The 23,625-nt window shown below is 40.8% G+C and overlaps 2 protein-coding genes across 3 annotated transcripts in view; one reads left to right on the top strand and one right to left on the bottom strand.

Annotated features, from left to right (window-relative positions):
• Nucleotides 1-23,625, top strand: part of nudc (nudC nuclear distribution protein) — a 41,980-nt gene that overhangs the window by 2,603 nt on the left and 15,752 nt on the right. The window contains exon 9 of one of the 2 annotated variants that reach the window (XR_009119324.1): nt 428-609. Coding sequence is in view for 1 of the 2 variants with exons in the window: in XM_058047217.1 (XP_057903200.1) it covers nt 428-479 (52 nt within the window). In the remaining variant the exon portion in view is untranslated. Of the gene's footprint in view, nt 1-427; nt 886-23,625 lie in introns of those variants that run through there. The other variant, XM_058047217.1, reaches the window with a different exon arrangement.
• Nucleotides 5,272-7,628, bottom strand: tbxta (T-box transcription factor Ta). The gene is made up of 8 exons (XM_058047218.1): nt 7,444-7,628; nt 7,028-7,292; nt 6,593-6,727; nt 6,446-6,507; nt 6,305-6,366; nt 6,057-6,230; nt 5,857-5,983; nt 5,272-5,774 (listed from the first exon to the last, which is right to left on the bottom strand). The coding sequence occupies exons 1-8, from the start codon at nt 7,626-7,628 to the stop codon at nt 5,516-5,518; spliced, it is 1,269 nt and encodes a 422-aa protein (XP_057903201.1). The 3' UTR covers nt 5,272-5,515.

Raw genomic sequence — 23,625 nt, forward strand, 5'->3', positions numbered from 1 at the left:
TTTGGAATGTGGGAGGAAACTGGAGTACCCGGAGAAAACCCACGCATGCCGAGGGTGGAATTGAACCCTGGTCTCCTAGCTGTGAAGTCTGCGCGCTAACCACTCGACCGCCGTGCAGCGTGTTTAAGAGTTTTCAGGACAAAATGCAATCGATCATGTACAAATGTAAACTTTTTCCTAAGGCGATCGAGCTGTGTTAAGTTCAGACTCTATGTCCTTCCTCTCCTGCTCGAGCCTGACTGTCAGCCGTAAACGTAACACTCGCCTTGTGGTGGCGTAGCAAGCAAGTACCACACATACGAGGTGCTTTCAGGGACATGGCAAGGCCGATGACCCACCTGTTAAGAACCACCGCTCTCGCCAAAGACATCTAATGGGTTCACAAAAAAGGCCTACAGAAGTGCTAATGATCATCGTCTGTCCGCAGGTTCATGGCTCAGCATCCAGAGATGGACTTCTCCAAGGCCAAATTCAGCTGAGATCTGCTGTGTGTGTGCGTGCACCATGTTGCCTGCAATACACACACCTCTCCTCCCAAACCCAAGGTTTCATTCATATCAATGTTCCATTACTGTAGTGATGTCCATCTCCCTTTGCGTGTCACTAAATACTTGTTTTTTTTAAATAAATCAAAGCGACACGGTTACCAATTGGCTATGATTATTTCCTCACACAACAGTGTGTTAGTTAGCTCCAATTCGTAGCTTGACCTCAGTGTTATATTCGTTATTGCCACAAGAGGGTAGTGTTTCCCCTAAAGAAGTGCTGCTAAAACACATGTTGCAATCTTTGTATGCAATTTGTGTACACACTTGGCAATTGTAAAAAAAAAAAAATCAAACACAATGAATTGACATCTTGTCTGACTAAAACCAAAACAATTTAGCAATTTGTCCTATTTTTTGTTCAGTGTGGAAATTGTGTTCCTGAAATTGACAGCATGTCCAGCTGGCATCAAGTTGATAGCGATCTCCAATATTGCATACAAACAAGAGCACACTTTTCACACTCCGTGAAGGTACTCTTACTCGCGTGTGAACGCCACAAATTGACACGTGGCTCCTACAACCTTAGAAGGACAAGTCCGCGTGTTTCTACCAATGAGCTAAAAGTCTTGTTTCTCACTCACACTACTATCATGCACCTCTGCTAAAATGTTACTTCCCTCTCCACCAGTTTGCTTACAAGTCTTGTCTGCTGGTGTGACCGACACGCTGCGCTAACTGGACGCGCCTGTCAGAATGGTGAGAGGGTGACATACATTAGTTTATGCTGCCTATAGCAAGTCTTCTGAATGTGTGAGATTGCTCGTGTGGCTCAAAAACACACTTCGGACATCTGTCACTTTGAGGCGAAGAATATTATGGCTCATTATAGAGTGTGAGGCGTGTTTGCAAGGGGACAAGAGCTGTTTATCTTCCAGCAAGCAGCGTTTATGTATTTGAATACAAGTTTCTAATTACGTATATGTTCTTACTTGGAGAATGATTGAGGAGTCTTTTCATTCTTTAAGTAAACGAGGAACATGATGTGGTATGAAGTGAGGAAAAACATCAAAACTGTAGTTTATGTTGCATTTAAAGACATTTTAATTCCACTTTGATTTGTATGCCCAGCACCAACACTGGTAACATGTGTTCTTGAACGTGTAACCATATTAATATAAATATAACAAATATTTCATGAAATAAAATATTGTAGCACACAAGAGCTCCACTCTTGTGTGCTACATATAGCAACCAAAATATTAGAAACCACTGCAAGCGACATCCACACATTGATACCGGTGGCTGTACGCATTGATATTGCTGGGTGACTGGCCAATGCAGCTCTCCGGGGTCACCTGGCACAAACTGATCCGTCATTCCCATTTATAAAATAAACATAGCTACTATATAATGAACAGTAACTGTTAATACGGTTGACTGGGGGAAATAAGTAGCAGCCACGTAAGTGGTGCAAGGGCCTAATGGCACTGGGTGGGGCCACGACATGATGCTGCAGGGGAGGTGGTGTTCGAAGAGGGCACAGAGAAGGCAGAGTCTGCTCAGCTGACAGCAATGTCTCACCAAGGTACCAGAATTTCTTCATTAACGAAGACACACAAGACATCAGAGGGATGGGGTTGCGGGGCGGTCTGCAAACACACCTCCCCACCCACCGCTGCACTGACTCTGCCCTATTCCAGACTGGACGGCTTGTTTTTTGGCAGCGCTCTCTCATAAATCTCCCGCTATGGCCCTATGGCGCAATGTGACTCACCGCCATGTTGACGGTGAGGCCGCTTTGCCGAGTCTTGCTCGCTCGTTGGAAGATGGCGCCTCAATCATTCGTTGATTAACTCTTATTTTCTGATGTTACTAAAGATGCACTCCTTAACATGTGCATCTGGTATTTATCCACACTTGGGTGTCAGGCACACTCTGTTAAAGCGTATTTGGAACGCACACTTCCAAGGGCTGGCCGGGGTCTGCAAAGTCAAACTTCCAATTGACAATTAGCAAAGACCAACACAGGCTGCATGCTGTAGTGTACAGAGGAGATGAGCCATCATTTTCTTTTATAAGGACAAAGACCCGAGTCATCTCAGGGTCTTCAACGCAAACACAACTTCACTTTAGAGGGCAGAGATGTTTACAGCACCAGACTGAGCAAAGAGCATCGGCAAACATCCTCCCCACAAAGTCTGGACAACTCCTCATAAACATAAAAACACACACGGGTCACCATTTAATGCCAATCCCACTTGTGTTTGCCCAAAATTAACCTAAATGAGAGTAAACCCTTACTTTGTCATTATCAGGCAGGTGCTTTCTTGGCTAATTATTTCAAGAAACAGTCGATCAAACTATGAGCAATGATTTGGTGACCAATGTCAACACAGTTAGCAGTTAGCATTAAGGATGCCAACATATTGGCTTTCATTCCGATGGGATTTAGCTGCAAATGTTTGCAAATTGACACTTAATACATACTCATTGTTCAACAAAAAAACATATATTTTGGAAAAAAATATTTAAACATGATAAAAATGAAGAAATTGTGTTTTGCTGCCCCAGAAAAACATGTTCAAACATGTTTTTCTTTAAATTAAACTAGATTTCTTTGTGTTTTGCATGGAAAAAAAACAAATAAAGATTATGTTTTATTTTATTCAAAAAACACATATGTTCAAACGTGTACTTTTTAATCTTAAAATACAATAAAACTCGTTTATGGAAAAACAAACGGCCACAATGTGGAGAATAATGTTTTTGTTGGACGGCTTAAGCAACAATCAGCTTAAGCAATATAACTTTTCATTTTTTAATGGAATAAATTTATATTATACTCTAGTCACCAGATTATGCCGCAAGAAGGTTTATTCCAGCATTTAATTTCCCAACAACGGCAAAATAAATTTTATACATTTACAATTTTTTTCTTGTTAAAATCACTCCAATTTCCCATTTTTTAGTTCCTATTTTGCAACGCCACCCACACACAATCACCTCGTCATTTTATGAATGTTACATAATAGCATATGTAACTGTAGTAGGGGGCTAAGTCACTGTTATTTATGATTGTTATTAAAGGAACGGTAAAATTTGAAACATTTGTTGACGTTTTCTAACTCTTGATTTCTGTTTCCTTCCACAGTTCCTGCATAAATACATGATTGTACATTCATGGTATTTGACAAAAAAAATCCCAAAATGGCTGTTAAAGTGGAAAGAAGACGTGGTTTCATGAGTGGACCTTTGCTCTGCTATGTTTTGCTCTGTTTGGGGCCCCTAGGCAGCTGCAGGTCACATTGCTGCTTCACTACTGTTTGCCTGTGGCCCCGTGACCCTCCAGCCTTCATTTGCACCTGGGTGAGGACCACTCCATCACTGCTGCTGCCCGGGACCCCCGCCTCTGTGCCTGAGCCCATGACACTCACATCGCACGAGTGACGTCATGCATATGCACGGCCCAACCAGTCTTCTTCAGGTACTCATTTAGTTACACACTCCATAACATTACAGGTGCTCGTACACGATCTAATGCAACTTTCAAGGTACTCATGCATTATCCAGTCATAAACACCTGAAGGATATCTACTAGGGTTCAAAGTGGTGCCGCTTGGCCTTCCAATGCCTGGCAGCTGCTTCAGGAGTCCCACAACGCCTTTTTCAGCTTCTTCTTCAGGCCCCCCGCCACGACTACCACCGACCCACCTTGCAGCCACAGCTTCGATCGTGCGCCTCAGCATTGGAGGCTGGGAATACGGCCCATTTGGACTCGTCCTCACCCAGGATGCATGGCGAAGCGCTGCCGGAGCTACTACAACTTCAAGACTCAACAAACGGGAGACTCCGTCATACGTTCCCAGCGCCATATTACCTCGCCATCTAAGCCTGACTCATCAGCAGGTGGTGGTCATCTGTCACCTCAGCCCCTCTCTTCACCTGTGTCACCCAAACATGCAAACATGCAGTCTGATGATACGCCTAGGACATTCCGATGTTTGAACATGGTGTTTGTTATGAACAGGCTGTGGTTACCGCAGAAGTCCAATAACATAACACTTTAACACGGTGAGGGTGTTCCTCCGTATCACGTCCCTCCAGGTCACTCTGTCATTTCCAACATGGGCATTGAAGTCTCCCAGTATAACCACTGAGTCACCAGTGGGGATGCTCTCCAGCACCCCTTTGTTGGACCCCAAGAAGGCTGGGTACTGGTGCGTACGCAGTAATCCTCTCGTTCTCCGGAGATGTTAAAATAGAATGTGCATAGCTGGGTTAGGCTCCAGCATGCCCACGGCCCTCATGAGGATAAGGGGTATAGAAAATGGATGGATAGTAACAAACAAAGTGCTTTAGATCTTTTTTTCCTTCATCAAAAAGCAGCATTTGAGTGCCATGAGTGTGCGTCCTGGTTGCACATCTTGCGTTTGATTTGGGACTGAATGTGTCGGGCCGCATGTCGCACCACGACGCAGACTGTCACAAAAGGGTGTCAGCGTTAGGGGTATCCTAATATGTTGCTCAGTGTGTGTCTTGCTTACATGTCATAGAAGAAACCCAAATTCACTTAGTGTGGCAGTGTGGAAGTGGTCATTTCAAGACGGCACATGCAGCATATTTGTAGCCCTTAATGTTGGTGTTGACTTTTAACCTCCCGGAAACAAATGATCATGACGCTGAGCGTATTTGAGCAAACATTTTTTTTTACATTTATTATTAAATGACATAAATAACAAGTGAGTTCAAATACAAATATATATGTATGTACATGAGTTTGTGGAAGAAGGCACTTGAATCTCATAGTCTGAATGTAACCACGTCAGAATAGGCACATTTATAAGAAGCATTACGGCACGTTAATTTATTCTATTTACAAAGATATACACTTGGATGTTAGCACAAACAAAATGTCAGCAGGATGTGTGACAATGGTCCAAACATTAGGATGCTAGGAGCAAAGACGAGTGAGATGGATTGTCTTTCATTCTTTATGTCCAAACTCTTCTTCTTCTGCTGTCTGCTTCTCAGTAGCTCTGAGCCACGGGCGCCCAGGAGGCGGTCAACCTGGCGATGGAGCTCTCGAACTGAGCGTCCCCGACTCCGACCTCGCTCAGGCTGGGGTCATACATGGAGGATGGCGAGGAGACGGGCAGAGAGGAAGTCAGCCCGGTGTAGGAGGAGCCCCTCAGGAACTGGGAGGTCAGGCCGCCGGGGATGGAGCCGGAGGCCGAGCCTGATGGGGTGAGGGTGGTTCCGGCCACGGACCAAAGGCTGGGGTACTGACTGGAAAACCGGAAAAAGAAGCAGTAGTGGTTGATTGTCTTATTTTGGATTGTTCTGCCTTTGTCGTAGCTTTGAGGCTCACCTTGAGTTGGATGTGGAGTTGGTGGTGTGCGACAGGGTGCCCATGCCGGTGGAGTTTGGGATCTGGAGGGCAGACCAGCCGTCATGGGTGGGCGCCAGGGTGCCCGAGGTGTTATCCATATAGTTATCTGCAAGAATGATACCCACAATGAAACGGAATTCCACCCCAAAATGAAGCAGTTCAGGGTTTGTTGGTCTTACTCGTGCTGGAGGTGCGGTGGGGGTAGTGGCTGGGGTACGGGGTGGCCCGGTGGCTCCTTAGGCTGGAGTAGCGCTCGCAGTACGAACCCGAGGAGTGGGCCGCTGTACCGCTGAACTGCGGGGGGCTGCTGCTGGGGCAGATGGGGCTCTGGCCCGGGAGGAACCAACCGCCAACTGTCAGCAGAAACACGCAGCCGTTAAAACTCAGAAGTTTGCTTTTTTTGTGTGTGAATTTTAGGGATGCTTACGTTGGGAGTAGCCAGACTGTTGACTGTCCACGCTGTGATCAGGCACTTCTTTGTGATCACTCCTGAAATACAAAAAAAATTAGAACTCGGAGTCATGTACTATACCGGCTTTTCATAGCCTGAAGGACACACAAGTCCTACCTTTCTTTAGCGTCCAGGAAGGCTTTAGCGAAAGGATTGTGCTTTATCTTCAAGGCTGTGATCTGTCACAAAAATAAGGAGATTTGACGTTTATTGTCAATTCATGACACATTAAAGAAGTGGCGTCCTAAAGGCTCCTGTACTTACCTCTTCATTCTGGTAAGCGGTGACGGCAATGAACTGTGTTTCCGGGAAAGACTGGCTGCTGATCATCTTCTGGATACCGCCCACCTTCACGATGTGTATTCTCGGCTCATATTTGTGGAGGGAGTTGAGCATAATCTAGGGGGAAGAAATGCAAGTGAGGGGTGACCAAGCCTTAAAAAAATCTAAATGCGGGGACTACTTTGATGTTTTTAATATTGTAAAGTAGAAAAGTTATATTTATTTAAAGAAAAGTGTGTTGTAGAGGTGACAAAGCATATTATTATTAAGGTTATTAGCATCAATAGTTGTTTACACTTTTTTTTTTGCAGTACTTGAATTTTTAAAAATTGCCTGGTCCCTTGTGGGCCACACTTTGAACACCCTTTAACTACAAAGCATTTGTAAAGTCCTGATATTTAAAAAAACACTCCTTACCTGTCCCCCACCGTTGAGTTTGTTTGACAGTTTGACTTTGCTGAAGGACACGGGAGCTTTCATCCAATGCGCACCGAAGTTGGGCGAGTCCGGGTGGATGTACACGCAGCTGGGGCTCTGCGGCTCTGGTTTGCCACCCGGCACCCACTCCCCGTTCACGTACTTCCACCGGTTGTTGTCCGCGGCCACAAAATCCAGCAGCACCGAGTACATGGCGTTGGGGTCCAGGCCGCTGACGCTCGCCCTGAGCACCGGGAACATCCTCCTGTGGAAACGAAAGGTAACATCAGAGTGTGTTTGTACACTAAAAAAAAGTCATTTTTATTCATAAGTATATAATCTTAGTTCTCTAAGTCCTGTTTTACATTATTAATAACCGTGCGTAAACTGCGCGTAAAATGCGCAAAACGGCCTACCTTCCCGTTTTGGTGACAATCATCTCGTTGGTCAACTCTTTAAACTTGTTCCACAGGTCGGCGTCCTCCAGCGTCAGTTTAATATCCCTTTCGGACGCGTCTCCCTTCTCGCTGCCCTTCTGGAACTCGCTCTCCACGGCGCTCAGGAGGTGCTCCAGGCGCTGGTCCGGGTTGGAGGAGGTCATATTTCCACAGCAAAGGTACACACGCACACGCACACACACACACAAACACACTGATAGAACCCGGGTGTCGACGCTCACTTGACTTGTGAGGATGCTTACTGACTGCTGCAACCCCGAGGCCTCATGATTTAAGGGCCCCCAGGGACCTCATGCGGTTGCGGGGGGCGTGGTTTTACGCACACCTCGCCTCCAACCGTCATAAAACACGCCCCCAAACTCCCAGACGACCTCTCTTATTCATATCAACACGTTGATATTAGTATTTTCTCCTACCAAACTTCATTAACAAACTATCAGTTTATCACCTAAAAAAACAGTTTGGGATTTGAGGTTTAGTTTAAAAAAAAATCTCCAGTGTGGGTGTAACAGTGATGGCGGACACATGGGAGACAAAAGAAGGGGAAGCCAGCTAAAGAGAGCGATGCCTTTGAACTCAGTTGTATATTTGCAAATAGTGCTAATCTTTTGTTGTCCCAAATCCACATGTGAGAGAGGGACATGTTTACTGAGCATGGGGCCATTAGTGCAGAGCCTGCCTGTGTTCCTGTCCTGTGCCAAAGTGTGGATGGCCTGCAAGTGATGCCACCATTTGCATAATGGGCCTGTGCGGCCTCCCTGCCTTAAATATTACAAATCAGCGGCAGCAGCACGGGGAGACTTCATTGTACTATTTTAGGAACCTCAAACAATGTTTAAGAAAGTATATTTCAGATTAAGATATGCCTTTATTCGTCCCTCAGTGGGGAAATTTGTATTGCACAGCAGCAAGAGTACAGAGTCAGTTAAGCAGTACAAAATACACAATATAGAAAAATAAACAATATAAACAACCCAAGTATTAACAAAATCAACAGTTTTTCCAAGAGTTATATACAATACAGTATGTAGATAATATGAAATGAGATGAGATATATAACCAGTCTATACACTGAGGTCTTGTTAGAGAGTTAATATGAGGCATTATGGAAATACTTCGCATAGAACTTAGTATATTGCATTTAGAGCCCTTAATATTGCACATGGAGGTTGATCAGATATTGCACAGTGAATGGGGTCTAGAGTAACTATACTGACTATAAAAGTAATTGATACCGCTCTTAAATTAGTGTCGCTGCTCCAGCTTTTTTTCAGTTCATAATATCTCAAATTCTTTACTGTAGATATTTAATAATGCCAATGCTTTTAAAATACAATACATTAAATACATCGGTAGTCTATGTAATCTAACATATATTTTACTGGTGATCATACTACATTAAATATATTAGAGCCGCATGGGGTTAACAAAATTGTGCAGGGGACCAGAACATATATTTAACACACACGATTTTACGCTTATAATTGTAACAGTCCACCTTGAATTATTTGTCTAGTTTTAAGTGTTATACTATCAACTGTATGTTCTAATTTCCCTTTTTCAGGAGCACTTTAAACATCACACCACATCAAAATCATTCATTCATTCATTTTCTACCGTTTATCCTCACAAGGGTTGTGGGAGTGCTGGAGCCTATCCCAGCTGTTTTCGAGCGAGAGGCGGGGTACACCCTGGACTGGTGGCCAGCCAATCACAGGGCACATATAGACAAACAACCATTCACACTCACATTCATACCTATGGACAATTTGGAGTCCAGTGGGAGGAAACCGGAGTACCCGGAGAAAACCCACGCATGCACGGGGAGAACATGCAAACTCCACACAAAGATGTGGGATTGAACTCAGGTCTCCTAGCTGTGAGGTTTGCACGCTAACCACTCGACCGCCGTGCAGCCCACTACATCAAACTACGAAATTTAATTTTACAGTTTTGCTTTGTTTTTGTTTTTTACTGAATAAGGCATCCGACTTGAAAGTCATATTGTCAGCTGGTATGTTAAAAGTTTAAATACTTAAAAAGCAACTGGCGGGCCGGATTCAAACGCTTGGTAGGCCGCATGTGGCCTCCGGGCCGTAGTTAGCCCACCCCTGTATTAGAGTTTCTGAAACTTTAGAAAACAACTCTCATCAAATAAATTCACATTTCAATTAGTCAATGCATGTTAAATTACATAATGTTGTTTTTAAAAAGTATAACATTAGCTACTAATTAGCATTTTACTGTGATGATTAGCCCTGTTGCGGGACATATTCAACAATAAAAATTGTTTATAATGAAAAACTATAGATATTGTCCCAAATTAGACCTTAATTTACACCCATACTGTACATGTATTTCTATTTTAGCTTAATTCAGAGAGGAGTGTTTTTGTAGCTCTCTTGTATTCCACTGTATTCCACTGGTCCCCCATTGACGGTGACAAAGTCGTGTGTTAGATCTAGCAGTCTTCCTGCGGGCCGCCTCTGATTTCACTGTCATGTACTTGGAATTGAGTGAGGGCTTTGGAGCGTGACTCCGCTTTACTACACCACTTCCTCCACTTCTACAGAGGCCATAAATGTAAAGGGGTCCTCTCACACCTTTGCATCCCGTATCATTCAGCGGCAGCGTCTTCCTTTTCGACCCCCCAACCCCCAACCCCATGAGCGTCTGCTCGTGTTTTATTTTGGTGGCTTTAGAGGAAAGGAAGCGTGAAAGTATCAACTCTCATCATACACTCTCGCAGCGGAAGCTGCCTCATACGACAAATATAAGATTTGTTGTTGACTTAGTGAGTCAGTTGTTGCCATAGCAACAAAACAACCTCCGTCATCAAAGGGTGGGACACTGAAAAGTGCTGCTTTTGTAACCTTGACCTTTACATATCGGGAACATACCTGCACCTTAGCCCTGAAAATGGACTCACACATTTAAAGCTAATGACAAATAATGTCCGCTTCCCAAAAACTGTTGTAAAATATAAATAATACGTTGATATTTTGCTGCATGCTTTGAATAGGAAAAAAGTAGCGCCATCTGGTGGACTGAGCATGAACAAGTGAAGGCCTGTATTCCAAGCTGAGGTCTGCACATTCAAGATGGCATTAGTGTATGTTGACATGAACGTGGGGTTAAAAGGGAGGAAAAAACATGTCCCACTTTTAATTTAAGAAACAGGGATGACGATTCAAAAATATTTTTAGGAAAAATTAATATCCAAGCAAACACAAAACAAATTGAACATTTAAAAAAAAAATGGCACCGGGTGTCCCCAGGATGTCGGAAGGCTTTTTAAACACCGCAAAACATCTTCGTCCCACACACGCTGAGCTCATGTCTGCCTCAAAGAGAGAGAAAGATGTGCAGTTTACGTGAAAAGGTAGCCGGGTCGCTGCCCCCCCCCACCCCATGCGGCACGCTAAAGGGTTAAAGCCACGGAGTCCTCGCTCTGGCACCAGCGGCACAGCGTCACGTAGGTGCGAAATATTGCAGAGGTCTGGTGCTTGACAAAGAGACTGTTATAAGCATGCATATTTTCCAGAGGACTCCGTTGGCCTAAATAAGTAAACACAGCCAGGAGGAGGATGAGTCAGGCCCAAAAAGACACACAAAAGATAGTTACATCAACACTCACAATGGATCTCAATCACTCATTATAATATTAGCTTATTATGGTTGTCATGCTTAATATTAGTATTGTTTTTTTCTGCCTATGTTTTTATTAGTGTATATATATTTTTTGGCAAATATATTATTTTTTAGGGATGCCCCGATCCGGGTTTTATGCCGACAAATTTCGATACCAATCATCCATGAGTGAGATCAACCCATCACATGGGCTAACTTTTCAATCTATTTATGATTATAATATTAGCTTATTATGGTTGTCATGCTTAATATTATTATTGTTTTTTCTTCCTATGTTTTTATTAAGATTAAGATTAAGATATGCCTTTATTCGTCCCTCGGTGGGGAAATTTGTATTGCACAGCAGCAAGAGTACAGAGTCAGATAAGCAGTACAAAATACACAATATAGAATAATAAACAATATAAACGACCCAAGTATTAACAAAAATCAACAGTTTTTCCCAGAGTTATATACAATACAGTATGTAGATAATATGAAACGAGATGAGCTATATGACCAGTCTATACACTGAGATCTTGTTAGAGAGTTAATATGAGGCATTATGGAAATACTTCACATAGAACTTAGTATATTGCATTATTAGTGTATATATAGTTTTTTGGAAAATATATTATTTTTAGGGATGCCCCGATCAGGGTTTTATGCCGACAAATTTCGATACCAATCATCCATGAGTGAGATCAACCCATCACATGGGCTAACTTTTCAATCTATTTATGATAATAATATTAACTTATTATGGTTGTCATGCTTAATATTAGTATTTTTTTCTGACTATGTTTTTATTAGTGTATGTATATTTTTTGGCAAATATATTATTTTTAGGGATGCCCCGATCAGGGTTTTATGCCGACAAATTTCGATACCAATCATCCATGAGTGAGATCAACCCATCACATGGACTAACTGTACACTTTCAATCTATTTATGATTATAATATTAGCTTATTATGGTTGTCATATCTAATATTAGCATTGTTTTTTTTTTCTGTCATGCTTAATATTAGTATTGGTTTTTTTCTGCCTATGTTTTTATTAGTGTATATATATTTTTTGACAAATATATTATTTTTAGGGATGCCCCGATCAGGGTTTTATGCCTACAAATTTCAATACCAATCATCCATGAGTGAGATCAACCCATCACATGTACTAACTGTACACTCTTCAATCTATTTATGATTATAATATTAGCTTATGATGGTTGTCATGCTTAATATTAGTATTGTTTTTTCTGCCTATGTTTTTATTAGTGTATATATATATTTTTTGGCAAATATATTATTTTTAGGGATGCCCCGATCAGGGTTTTATGCTGACAAATTTCGATACCAATCATCCATGAGTGAGATCAACCCATCACATGGGCTAACTGTACACTTTTCAATCTATTTATGATGAGTGATCTTGGCCAGGACCACCGTTAGACAATTTCCGAGGGCTACTGGTAAATCGGTAGTTGTTAAAAAAAAACAATAAACAAATGTTTGTTGTTTTTTTTCCTTTATTATTTGTCCAACTTTGATCACTGTTAGAGCTGTTTTGTTTATGATTGGCATCATTTTAAAACATAAATTATTTTATTTACCAAGCACGTGCGGCCATCATCTTTATGTTATTTTGTGCCCATTTGTCATTATATAAAAAGTATAAAATCGGAATTGAACAGTTAGAATTAAAAAAACACTAACAGCTGAAGCTAATATCATTTGACCTCTGCAACAGTATCACCATCACCATCACAAGGCTGGGCACATTGAGGCCAGAAATGTAAAGGGGGACAAAAACGAGCTCCACACTAACCGCATTGCTTGTTTGTTTTAGGAAAGAAGTGTGTGATGAAACACGCTGGCGTGGATTGGCGTAGCAAATTTCCAGCTGTCAAACTGAACCCATGGAGGTCTTACAGACGAGTGTTGATTCTCTTGACAGCAATGCAGGACCGAGTGCGTCCTTTGTCGGTTCAGCACAACGCGACATGACACGGCGAATGTCAGATTGTCGTGTGATTGGCTTATAAGGGCATTTATCCGCCTATGCCGATCACACATTTTTTTTTACGGAACTTCAATGTGAGCAACGCTAATACTTTGTATGTAAATTCTTTTATATTATTTTTATGTTTTAAAATGATATTTTGGGCGGCACGGCGGTCAAGTGATTATTGCGCAGACCTCACAGCTAGGAGACCAGGGTTCAATTCCACCCTGGGCCGTCTCTGTGTGGCGTTTGCATGTTCTCCCCGTGCATGCGTGGGTTTTCTCCGGGTACTCCGGTTTCCTCCCACATTCCAAAAACATGCTAGGTTAATTGGCCACTCCAAATTGTCCATAGGTATGAATGTGAGTGTGAATGGTTGTTTGTCTATATGTGCCCTGTGATTGGCTGGCCACCAGTCCAGGGTGTACCCCGCCTCTTGCCCAAAGGCAGCTGGAATAGGCTCCAGCACCCCCGCAACCCTCGTGAGGAAAAAGCAGTAGAAAATGAATGAATGAATGAAAATTATATTATTTTAAATCACCAATGTTAGTTTCTATGAAAGTGTCTTCTGTTTTTCTTATCATCATTTCTTTTTTGTAATTACCACCGTAAATGCACAATTTACTCACAAAGTTATGAATAATGACTTTGCATTTGGTTTTTAAAGTTTGATCACAGCCCAAAATATTATACAAATAAGAAAACGACATAGTTTATTATTAAAATAGTAAGTACATTTAAAATATATATATGAAGCCTTTTTTGTTGTAGGGCATTGGATTAAATCTACTGACCTTTGACCTTCCTTTATCATTGATTAAGGAGCTAAATCTATTTTAGTATAAATAGTGCAGGACATAGTTACATGTTTTTCTTTTTAATTGTCTTCTTACCTGATTTGAAAGAAAGCCTATTGTACTTTGACACCACTTCGACTGAAATGAATGGGAGCCAGGCACACACACACACACACACACACACACACACTGATGTGGATTGAACCCACCGAGCTTCGTCTGTCACTTTTGCGTTTCCACTTCAAGTTCAGGAAATCTAAACTTACCCCTTCTTATCACCCGGCCCCTTTGAAAGGGATAAAAAGAATTAGCTGAGCCAGTAATTAGCCCCCGCCATCCACCGCCGGCCCTCATCTCGGTGGGCCCCACGGCGGCCCTCGGGACCTTTGGGATGCTAATGATGGGAGGCTTGCAGCTTTTTGACCCTGCTGAGGAGGAGGACATGTCAGCGTCGGCACTGACGACGTGCTGCAAGTGCTAACACAAAGTCGTTATTAATGCACTTTAACACAAAATATCATAATATAATTCTATTTGAGCTCATCCAAACCTTTCAACATTGATTCACTAGTAGGCACTACACTATGTGAAATGACAATATTATTATTAACTCATTCCCTTTATGTTTTTTTCCAGATACCGATATCAGCCAACAGCGATATTTGTGACATGTGGTGGAATGTGTTGTATACTGCATTTTTTTCATATCGGGAAAACATCTGATACCGATATCAGCATTTTTATGCTGATAAATTATCGGACATCCCTACTTGAAATCTAGCTTTTCAGAAAAAGGTATCTTTAAATTAAATATTGACTATGATTCATACCATTTAATGGCTGGATGCAACATTTTGCAACCTGCAAACCTGCAGATATTGGAAAGTGTTGTTTGGTTTTAATCTTTTAACATTACATTGCTTGTTATCATCTCTAACACAATCAAAGCACATGATGACAATATATTTTGGGGGCTTTAGTACGTCTTTTCCCCATGTTTATAAGAATTATGGTTGGCGTTTTGTACTTTCTTGATCATTATGAGTATATTTGACTGTATTTTGTGTATCGTTATAATAACCGTCCTCATCACATGGTTCTACTCCCTCTCATTTCAGCTCACTGAACCACTTTTTTGGCGTAAAGAATGATTCCTGTGCAGCCAAGTAGGATTTGGGACACCTTATTCCACCACTTTGCAGGTGTGTTTTTGCCCGTTTCCTCCGTTATCCCCCCCCCCCCCCCCCTGCGCCCCATCCCCGTCTGTTGCTGTTGCCTGATGTAAATATGAGCAGCTGAAGTCAGCAGACACCAGTGTGTGAGAAAACACAGTTAAATCCCCTCGCTGCAGCCCCCCAGCTGTGTGCACACACACACACATATCTGCAGCCACGGTGAGCTCACACTTTGGGCCCATGACGCTGTCCGCTGCGGCGGTGCTGGGAAGACATCAGCAAATATTAGCAGATATTAATCACAACTTTTAGGGCGGGAAGACTTTTTATATAATGGCTGATGCGGGACGGCCTGTGCTGTGAGGGAGCCGCGGGTGAGATGTGAGTGGGTTGGAATGGCCCGGGTGGGGGAGATCAAAAGGAGCGAGGGCCACTTTCCACTGACAAACAGTAAGTGTTAAAGACAGGAGGATTAATGATAGGTTGCAGCCAGGAACATTATTTACCCACCGTCGCAGGATGTGTGACTTGAGAGCCGCCTCGTCACCCTCTCTCTTCCTCCAGCACCACTTCCTCTCCCTATAAATGCACAATTAAAATGAGATCTTCACGCAGCATAGCGGCACCTTGCTATGAGCTCGCGGGAGGAACCCCCCCCCCCTTTTTTTGCTTGCGTTTGATCACCGCTTATCACCTTCTCAAGCGTGTTGGCTGATCTTGACCATGATGAAGACAAAGAGAAGTGACTGACAGGGTTGCCTCTGACTGGGAACCATCTTTGGTGCCGTGGGTGCTGTTGAAAAGCGTATTAGGCAGTATGACGCAGAAAATCAGCTAAAAAAGTGACAAATGTATCATGTAATCTTGATGATGATGTGTTTTTTTTTAATAGATTTAACTTTAAGATGGTATTAGTTTTATTCTATATTGAAAAAAATCATTTTATTGAATGTATTATGTAATTTGACCAAATATGTAATTTGATCTATTTTTTATTTTTATTTTTATTTTTATTTTTATTTTTATTTTTATTTTTATTTTTATTTTTATTTTTATTTTTATTTTTATTTTTATTTTTATTTTTATTTTTATTTTTATTTTTATTTTTATTTTTATTTTTATTTTTATTTTTATTTTTATTTTTATTTTTATTTTTATTTTTATTTTTATTTTTATTTTTATTTTTATTTTTATTTTTATTTTTATTTTTATTTTTATTTTTATTTTTATTTTTATTTTTATTTTTATTTTTATTTTTTTTCTTTTTCTTTTTCTTTTTCTTTTTCTTTTTCTTTTTCTTTTTCTTTTTCTTTTTCTTTTTCTTTTTCTTTTTCTTTTTCTTTTTCTTTTTATAGTTTTAAAAAATAATTTTATTGAATGTATTATGTAATTTGACCAAATATGTAATTTGATTTATTTTTATTTTTATTTTTATTTTTATTTTTATTTTTATTTTTATTTTTATTTTTATTTTTATTTTTATTTTTATTTTTATTTTTATTTTTATTTTTATTTTTATTTTTATTTTTATTTTTATTTTTATTTTTATTTTTATTTTTATTTTTATTTTTATTTTTATTTTTATTTTTATTTTTATTTTTATTTTTATTTTTATTTTTATTTTTATTTTTATTTTTATTTTTATTTTTATTTTTATTTTTATTTTTATTTTTATTTTTATTTTTATTTTTATTTTTATTTTTATTTTTATTTTTATTTTTATTTTTATTTTTATTTTTATTTTTATGCCTTTAAAATTTACCAATTTTTTTTGTGTGTGTAAGTTGCCGCAATCAATTCTACAAAAAGTGTCGAGCCTGGGGAGGTAAATTATAATTTACGGAGATTAATAATAATATATAATAATATATAATAATAATAATATTTGTAAGGGAAAAAAACATTGGGGGGGATAAAGAGCATGCAGTTTTATATTGCTCTATCTGTATATAAAACTTTTTTTAAGTTTTAAAGTGGCCTTTGCATCCTATATATCATTTTTCAGGACGTGGCCCTCGCTGGAAAAGGTCGAGAGACCCCTGACATAGAAGAGATGCGAGGCACGGCCAATCACGTTGGCATCCATACGTCATACATTCTTATTCTTGCAGGTACATTGAAAGCTGTCAAAGTGCTTCCATTCTAAGGGAGATGAAAGTAAAGTCAAGTTATGAACTGTAAGTTTGCAAAACAGAAGTTTGTCAACATGGTTCTTGTTTATGTGTTACGTGTAGAAATATTAACGTATCTTCCTTTAATGTTCCTCTTATTTTAGGTAACATCCAAGTACTTGCTGCACCAGGACGACATTCGGTAAGTGAGTCTTAAGACCGAAAACACATACTGAGTGTCAGAATATTAGCCCCCCTCCCTCCCAGAATGATAGGCTGGAGTCATTTCCTGTTAGCCTGGTAAGGAAGCGTCACTGCCCAGGAGCCCCAGCAGGCAGCTTAGCCTCCTCGGGGGCCTCCTCAGAGGCAGTCAGTGTCTGCCTGCACAGTCTGGCGGCCAGGCATAGGATTTGGGAGGTTAGAGTTTGTTGGGGGGTGGGGGGGTGGGGGGGGTTGCACTACTGCACCGTAAACCGTAGGAGGTAAACAAAGGGGGCCGGGCTGCTTTTACTGCCTTCCCACGCCAGGCAGCAGCTGATTGAAAAGTGTTACCTGGAATATGGTGACTGAACCCCCACTGCCCCCCCCCCCTCTCCCCACCTCGACCCCTCCAAGTAGAAGCCAGCCAATCTGAATGCAGGCACAGGGTCCCAGGTGTACAAACAGCAAACAGTGGGGGCACATCAAAGGCTCTCATTAAAAGACAATAGATGCCCCCCCTTACCCAACACACACTCCACAACACCCCCCCACCCCCACCCAACCATCATCACCAATGTGGCCAGTGGACTGCCCCCTTCTGTTCAGTCCCCCAAGTGCCCATTTATACACAAGGATGTGATTTTAAAATCCAATCATTTGTCTTAATTATCACTTGTGTACATTTTGCTGTTAGGTGCTATTGATCATCTTAAAATAGAACAGAATAGACACCAACGTGTGATAAGAATACATCTATTCCTTCATAGCCAACCATATACGGGAATGGAATGGCCTTTATTGTCATTATACAAGATGTACAACCAGATTGGAGAGCTTCTCCTTTCAGTGCAGTAGTCAAGTTTAAAAAGAAAAAAAGTATATAAAAGTACAGTAAAAAAGACAATTTAACAAGATATATACAAGATATATACAAGATATCCAAAATATACACATAGTATTGCACAGGAGCATATGCATGAGCAGATGTATTAATTTTAGTGCAGTGGTAAATGGGTCATAGTGCAAATAATGACTGGTGCATACAGATGAGTAAAGTCACATATGAGTGTATTGTGAATAAATAAATATGATTGAGAACAGTTATTACAGTTAGAATAGTTAATTAGAAAGAACTAAATAAATAAAACCAGAAAAATAACAAAAATGATAACAAATGAATTAGAATGAAATATATATATTGTACAGCATCAGTGTAAATGTAATGTCAATTAAGTTATTTAATTACAAATTTTTTATAACATTTTCTTTGACATATTTAGACATTAGAATAACGAGAATAATTAATTATATCATTTTTCCATGGCTGTCTCATATAATACTGCAATCATAAATTTATAGAATACAACAAAAGTAGTATTAAAAAATTAATCAACAGGCATCCGAGTTAGTTAACTGTTTTTATACTACAATTGGCATGATAACCGACATTGAAGTATTTTATTATCATTTCTTTTGTATTTCCATTAATTGTACTTTTTAGCCTTCTGAAGCCCAGGTAAATATATTTTTTATATAATTTTATATATATATTCATTTTTATACGTCAAATGTCCAAATGCACGATAAGAAAGGTCAATCCCATGCAGATCATTGGCCCAAACTAGCATCCGTCATAGGACATCAAACACAGGACATATGCAGGGAGGACAGGGGCTTCCGAGAGCACCGTCCCTCCACCGAGGGCTGGCGCTGCGTGCCGTTATCTGGTCCGAGCAGCCATGGGAAAAGCCTCGTCCGCCTCGTCCGCAGACACGAAGCGGCAGCCTCCAGCTTTGATGGGGTCGCCTCTTTGTAGTTTTGCCTGGAGATGGCTTGTTAGTCAGTAAAAGTGAGGGCTAAATGGCTCCCTAACAGGAAGCAGTTTACACGGTGACGCTCAACCTGCCTGTGGTCCCCTATTGTCCCGGGCCCCATGTCCCACTTCATTACCATTTCCATAAGAAAGGAACAGTAATTGCCCCTTTTCTTCTGCTGGCCCTTCATCTTGGAGTGTCTCCTCTTTTACACCGCTTCCTTTTTCTCTTATACTTTTTTTTTTTTTTGCTATCAAACACCTTTAGCGCTGAGAAGTTGATTCAGGAAAATGCACAGAAGATGACTTCAGGAATTTTTTGTTGTTTGAGTTTTGAAGGCCTCCAAAACACGACCATTGAGTTTTCACCATTTTCATCATCAGTGTTGATGTGTAAACAAAGAATACTTTCCTTGACAAGCAGGCCAAGCTTCTAAACTGTGTGTGTGTGTTCAAGTCCCTGAGACCCTCTCGACCTTTCACCCGACCTCTGTTAGGTCGGCCCACCGATCGAGGCCTAAAAGAGTCAAAAGATCATTACTGATAAGCTAAACCAGCCGTGTCCAAAGCTTTTCCACAAAGGGAGAGAAACAATAATCATGTTTTTTTCTTTACCTTCCACTTTATTTACACACACGCATTATAAAGCTGTTTTATGGGATGCCGTGTCCTTGTCAGGATGAACGGACTAGAGACGTGCAGTATATGCTGCTGGAACGGTAGCGCTGTTGATGTGGTCAGGTCAGAGTGATGTTAGAAAAGAGCATCAGACTGTGTTCCGTCTGCCGTCATAGCAGAGAGGCGTGCTGGCTCTGGTGCACGTGTGTTAATTACACTAACATATCTCCCTGTAGCTGGTTGTGTCACGGATGAATTGTGACATATCAGGTGATTAAATGCTAATATTCCAGCAAATATTTGGTTAATACATCTAATTTTGTATCATTATACAAATGCAGTGCTCGCTGTGCTAAAAAGGCTTATTATTGAGCATTATTAAAGAGTCTTGCCACCCTGGCCACTCCATATTTGAACTTTTGCCATTTGTTTTTTTTTTAATTCATTTTCTACCGCTTTTCCTCACGAGGGTTGCGGGGGTGCTGGAGCCTATCCCAGCTGTCTTCGGGCAAGAGGCGAGGTACACCCTGGACTGGTGGCCAGCCAATCACAGGGCACATATAGACAAACAACCATTCACACTCACATTCATACCTATGGACAATTTGGAGTCGCCAATTAACCTAGCATGTTTTTGGAATGTGGGAGGAAACCGGAGTACCCGGAGAAAACCCACACATGCACGGGGAGAACATGCAAACTCCACACAGAGATGGCCGAGGGTGGATTTGAACCCTGATCTCCTAGCTGTGAGGTCTGTGCGCACTAACCACTTGACCGCCGTGCCGCCCTTTATTTTATTTTATTTTATTTTATTTTATTTTATTTTATTTTATTTTATTTTATTTTATTTTATTTTATTTTATTTTATTTTAGTTTAGTTTAGTTTAGTTTAGTTTAGTTTAGTTTAGTTTAGTTTAGTTTAGTTTAGTTTAGTTTAGTTTAGTTTATTCTTAATATAGTTGATATATGAATGATGCACTGACTTTTGGGCACTTTTTCCAATTTCGTTCTACTTGTTACAATGACAATAAAGTTCATAAATTCTATTCTATTATGTAATGTGTATATGTTTCTACTATAATTTTTTTAAGGTGTTCCTGAGTACCGTAAAACCGGGATATAAGGGGTAATAAGGGACAATTTTCGGGGTAATAAGGGACCATTTTGGGGAAAATGTTTTAAATATAATTCTGTCTTTTCATGTTAAACAGGAAGCTGCTTTGTGTTGTTGTTTTTTCTAAGACACATATATTCTTGAAAAAATCGTTCAAAAAACATTTTCCCGAAAATTGTCCCTTATTACCCCACCGTCCCTTATAAGCCAGTTTTATGGTACCATTTTTTAGCATCTGTGGCACTCGTACTACAGTTTGAAAATCAACGAGTGACACCGTCCATAGACAGGTAGGTGAATTAGCACAGTGTAAGACAGTAAAACAAGCACGGCCAATAGTGGCCGGGGTCGCACTCACAAATGCACACTGTGTCGGCCATTCCATCAAACATGTTGATTGACACCTTGTACGCTTGAGGCGTCCCCATGAGATCCATTGCAGGAGCTCTGTCTTTATGACGATCACCATTTGTATTAACGCTGTGTAAAGTGCAGCACTTTGACATATTTTCTAATATTGTGCCTTGAGCTACACGGGAGGCCATAAATGACACCCTGGCCCCGCGTGGAAGGAGCTGCAGGTAGTGGAGCTGTCAAGGGAAAAGGGGAGGGCCGGCGGAAACCCCTCCTGTGAGTTGAACTGTTTTAATCACGGCCCCATGCGGACCTAGACAAAAGAGCCTGGTCCGAATCACCGTCTGCTCCTTTGTTGCAGGGGGAGCCAGCGAGGCTGGGAGCGCCGAATCACTGCTCCCAACACCACAGCAGGCCCCCTGCGTTTATTTACTTTGGAGGCTGTTTTATCCCAGGTGACACTAAAGGTAACAGTTTCCTGGAATGTATGTAATTATAAAGCACTTCAAAATAACAGCACACAGATTTAGGACTGGAAATATATGTTTCAGCATTTCAAGGGATGTATGATGTAGTAATCACTGCATTTCAGTAGACAATCTATTGTATAGACATTCTATTCTATTTAAAGTTTCGTGTATTTTAAGGCAAATTATTTGAAATAAAAACAAATGTGAAAACTTATTCACATACCGCAGAAAATGTAACTATACAGACTTAACTAGAATAATTGGGAGGGGTATTCCGAAAAAACAATACTATTTCCGGTCAAATATAGAGACATATTCACGATTTCCGGCTTTGAAAAGATGTGTAAATTAACGTAATCAACTCCCACATAAGTGTTTTTATTATTAAGTCTTCCAAATTACTGCTTAAAAAAACATTTATGGCATGATTTGGCGTTTTCTTCCATTAAAAAAAATCACGTTTGGTGACGCGAGTGCGAGATTGCTAATTTTCTACTCTGGGCGGTGTCATGACCCTCTGCTGCCTCCCAATGGCCATTAGTTGAAATTACAGTACGTCGTACCAACGACGTAACGATGTAATATCGCCCTCTGGTGGCTACAGTGAACAACACCATGTTTCCTGCACTATAATATGCATTCTGTTGGACACAATAGCACCTTGAATCCCATAAAACACACATTTGCCGGTAAACCAATGTAGGCGTGTCCAAAGTCACCTATCCACTGCCTTTGGGTCGGGGTATGTCCTGGACAACCATTCACACCTATGGACAATTTCGAATCCAAAATTAACCCTGCATGTTTTTGGAATATTGGAGGACGTCGGGGTACCCGGAGAGAAAATCCATTTGGCTTTGTTTCCGTTGCTGAGAATGAAATTAGGGCCACAGCAGTTTAAAATGATTGATATGATGCAACAGTGTGCAGCACAAATGACTCGGGTATGTTTTATTCATGAGGGACTTGGATAAACAATACAACAGGAGCAAAGACAACAGCGTTTCACTCAAAGTGCATATAAAGTCTGAATGATTCATGATGCAAGCAGCAGGCCCCAACAAGGAAGAAGCGTTTTAGCATATTAGCCTAAATGGAATCTTTCTAATTACGTTTGCATTCATGCGGCAGCTCAGTTTCCTGTTCTTTGATTATTTTTTTTTTCTGATTTGTGTCTTTCCGTCTCGCCAAAGCGTGACGAACAGTCGCATTAGCCGGCTAATCGCCGAGATGACCAATGAGATGGCTTTAAGAAATGGAGTGGAAGCCTCCAAGAAATGAAAGGCCCAGGCCAATTTGCATGGAGAGGTAATTGAATTGGCTGTAGTAGGAAAGAGAGAGTAGTGGGGGGGGGGGGGGGGGGGGGGGGTGCTATGCATGTTAGCCCAACCGCCTTCTATGGGAGTTAGGGAGAGAAAAAAAGTGAATTGAAAGAGTTTGCACCTTCATTCATGACGGGTTTGCCTCTTGGAGCCTTTCCCATCTACTTGGCTGTTTCTGCAGACTGATAGTTTGTGAAAGAGAAATGGAGAAATGACCTAATGACTTCATTCATTAGGAAATTCAGGCAGTGGGAGCGATGATGATGTTAAAAAATCCATTAGTGTGACCAGAAATACCTGCATTTAATTCAAGGGGACCTATAGTATGCTAATATTTGGTCCCTTTGCATTGACTTGTGGACTCCTATAGAACAGTTATACACAATAACCCTCTAGTTCTTCCGGAATCTGCACCTATTCCGCTGTATTTCTTTGGATTTTGTGTATTCCACCCACGGGGCCGCCTCCACTACGCTGTGGTTGGTCACAGTCCCGAGTGCTTAGAAGGACTTCCGTCGGGTTTGTGCCA

This window comes from Doryrhamphus excisus, chromosome 14, assembly GCF_030265055.1.
Source record: "Doryrhamphus excisus isolate RoL2022-K1 chromosome 14, RoL_Dexc_1.0, whole genome shotgun sequence".
In the NCBI taxonomy this organism is placed as follows: Eukaryota; Metazoa; Chordata; class Actinopteri; order Syngnathiformes; family Syngnathidae; genus Doryrhamphus; species Doryrhamphus excisus.

Coding starts and splice junctions, on each gene's coding strand:
- tbxta (XM_058047218.1), bottom strand. CDS start 7,628: ATGACCTCCTCCAACCCGGACCAGCGCCTGGAGCACCTCCTGAGCGCC. Junction 6,508..6,592: donor CCGCTTACCAGAATGAAGAG/GTAAGTACAGGA, acceptor TTTTTGTGACAG/ATCACAGCCTTGAAGATAAA. Junction 6,231..6,304: donor ACAGTCTGGCTACTCCCAAC/GTAAGCATCCCT, acceptor TTCTGCTGACAG/TTGGCGGTTGGTTCCTCCCG.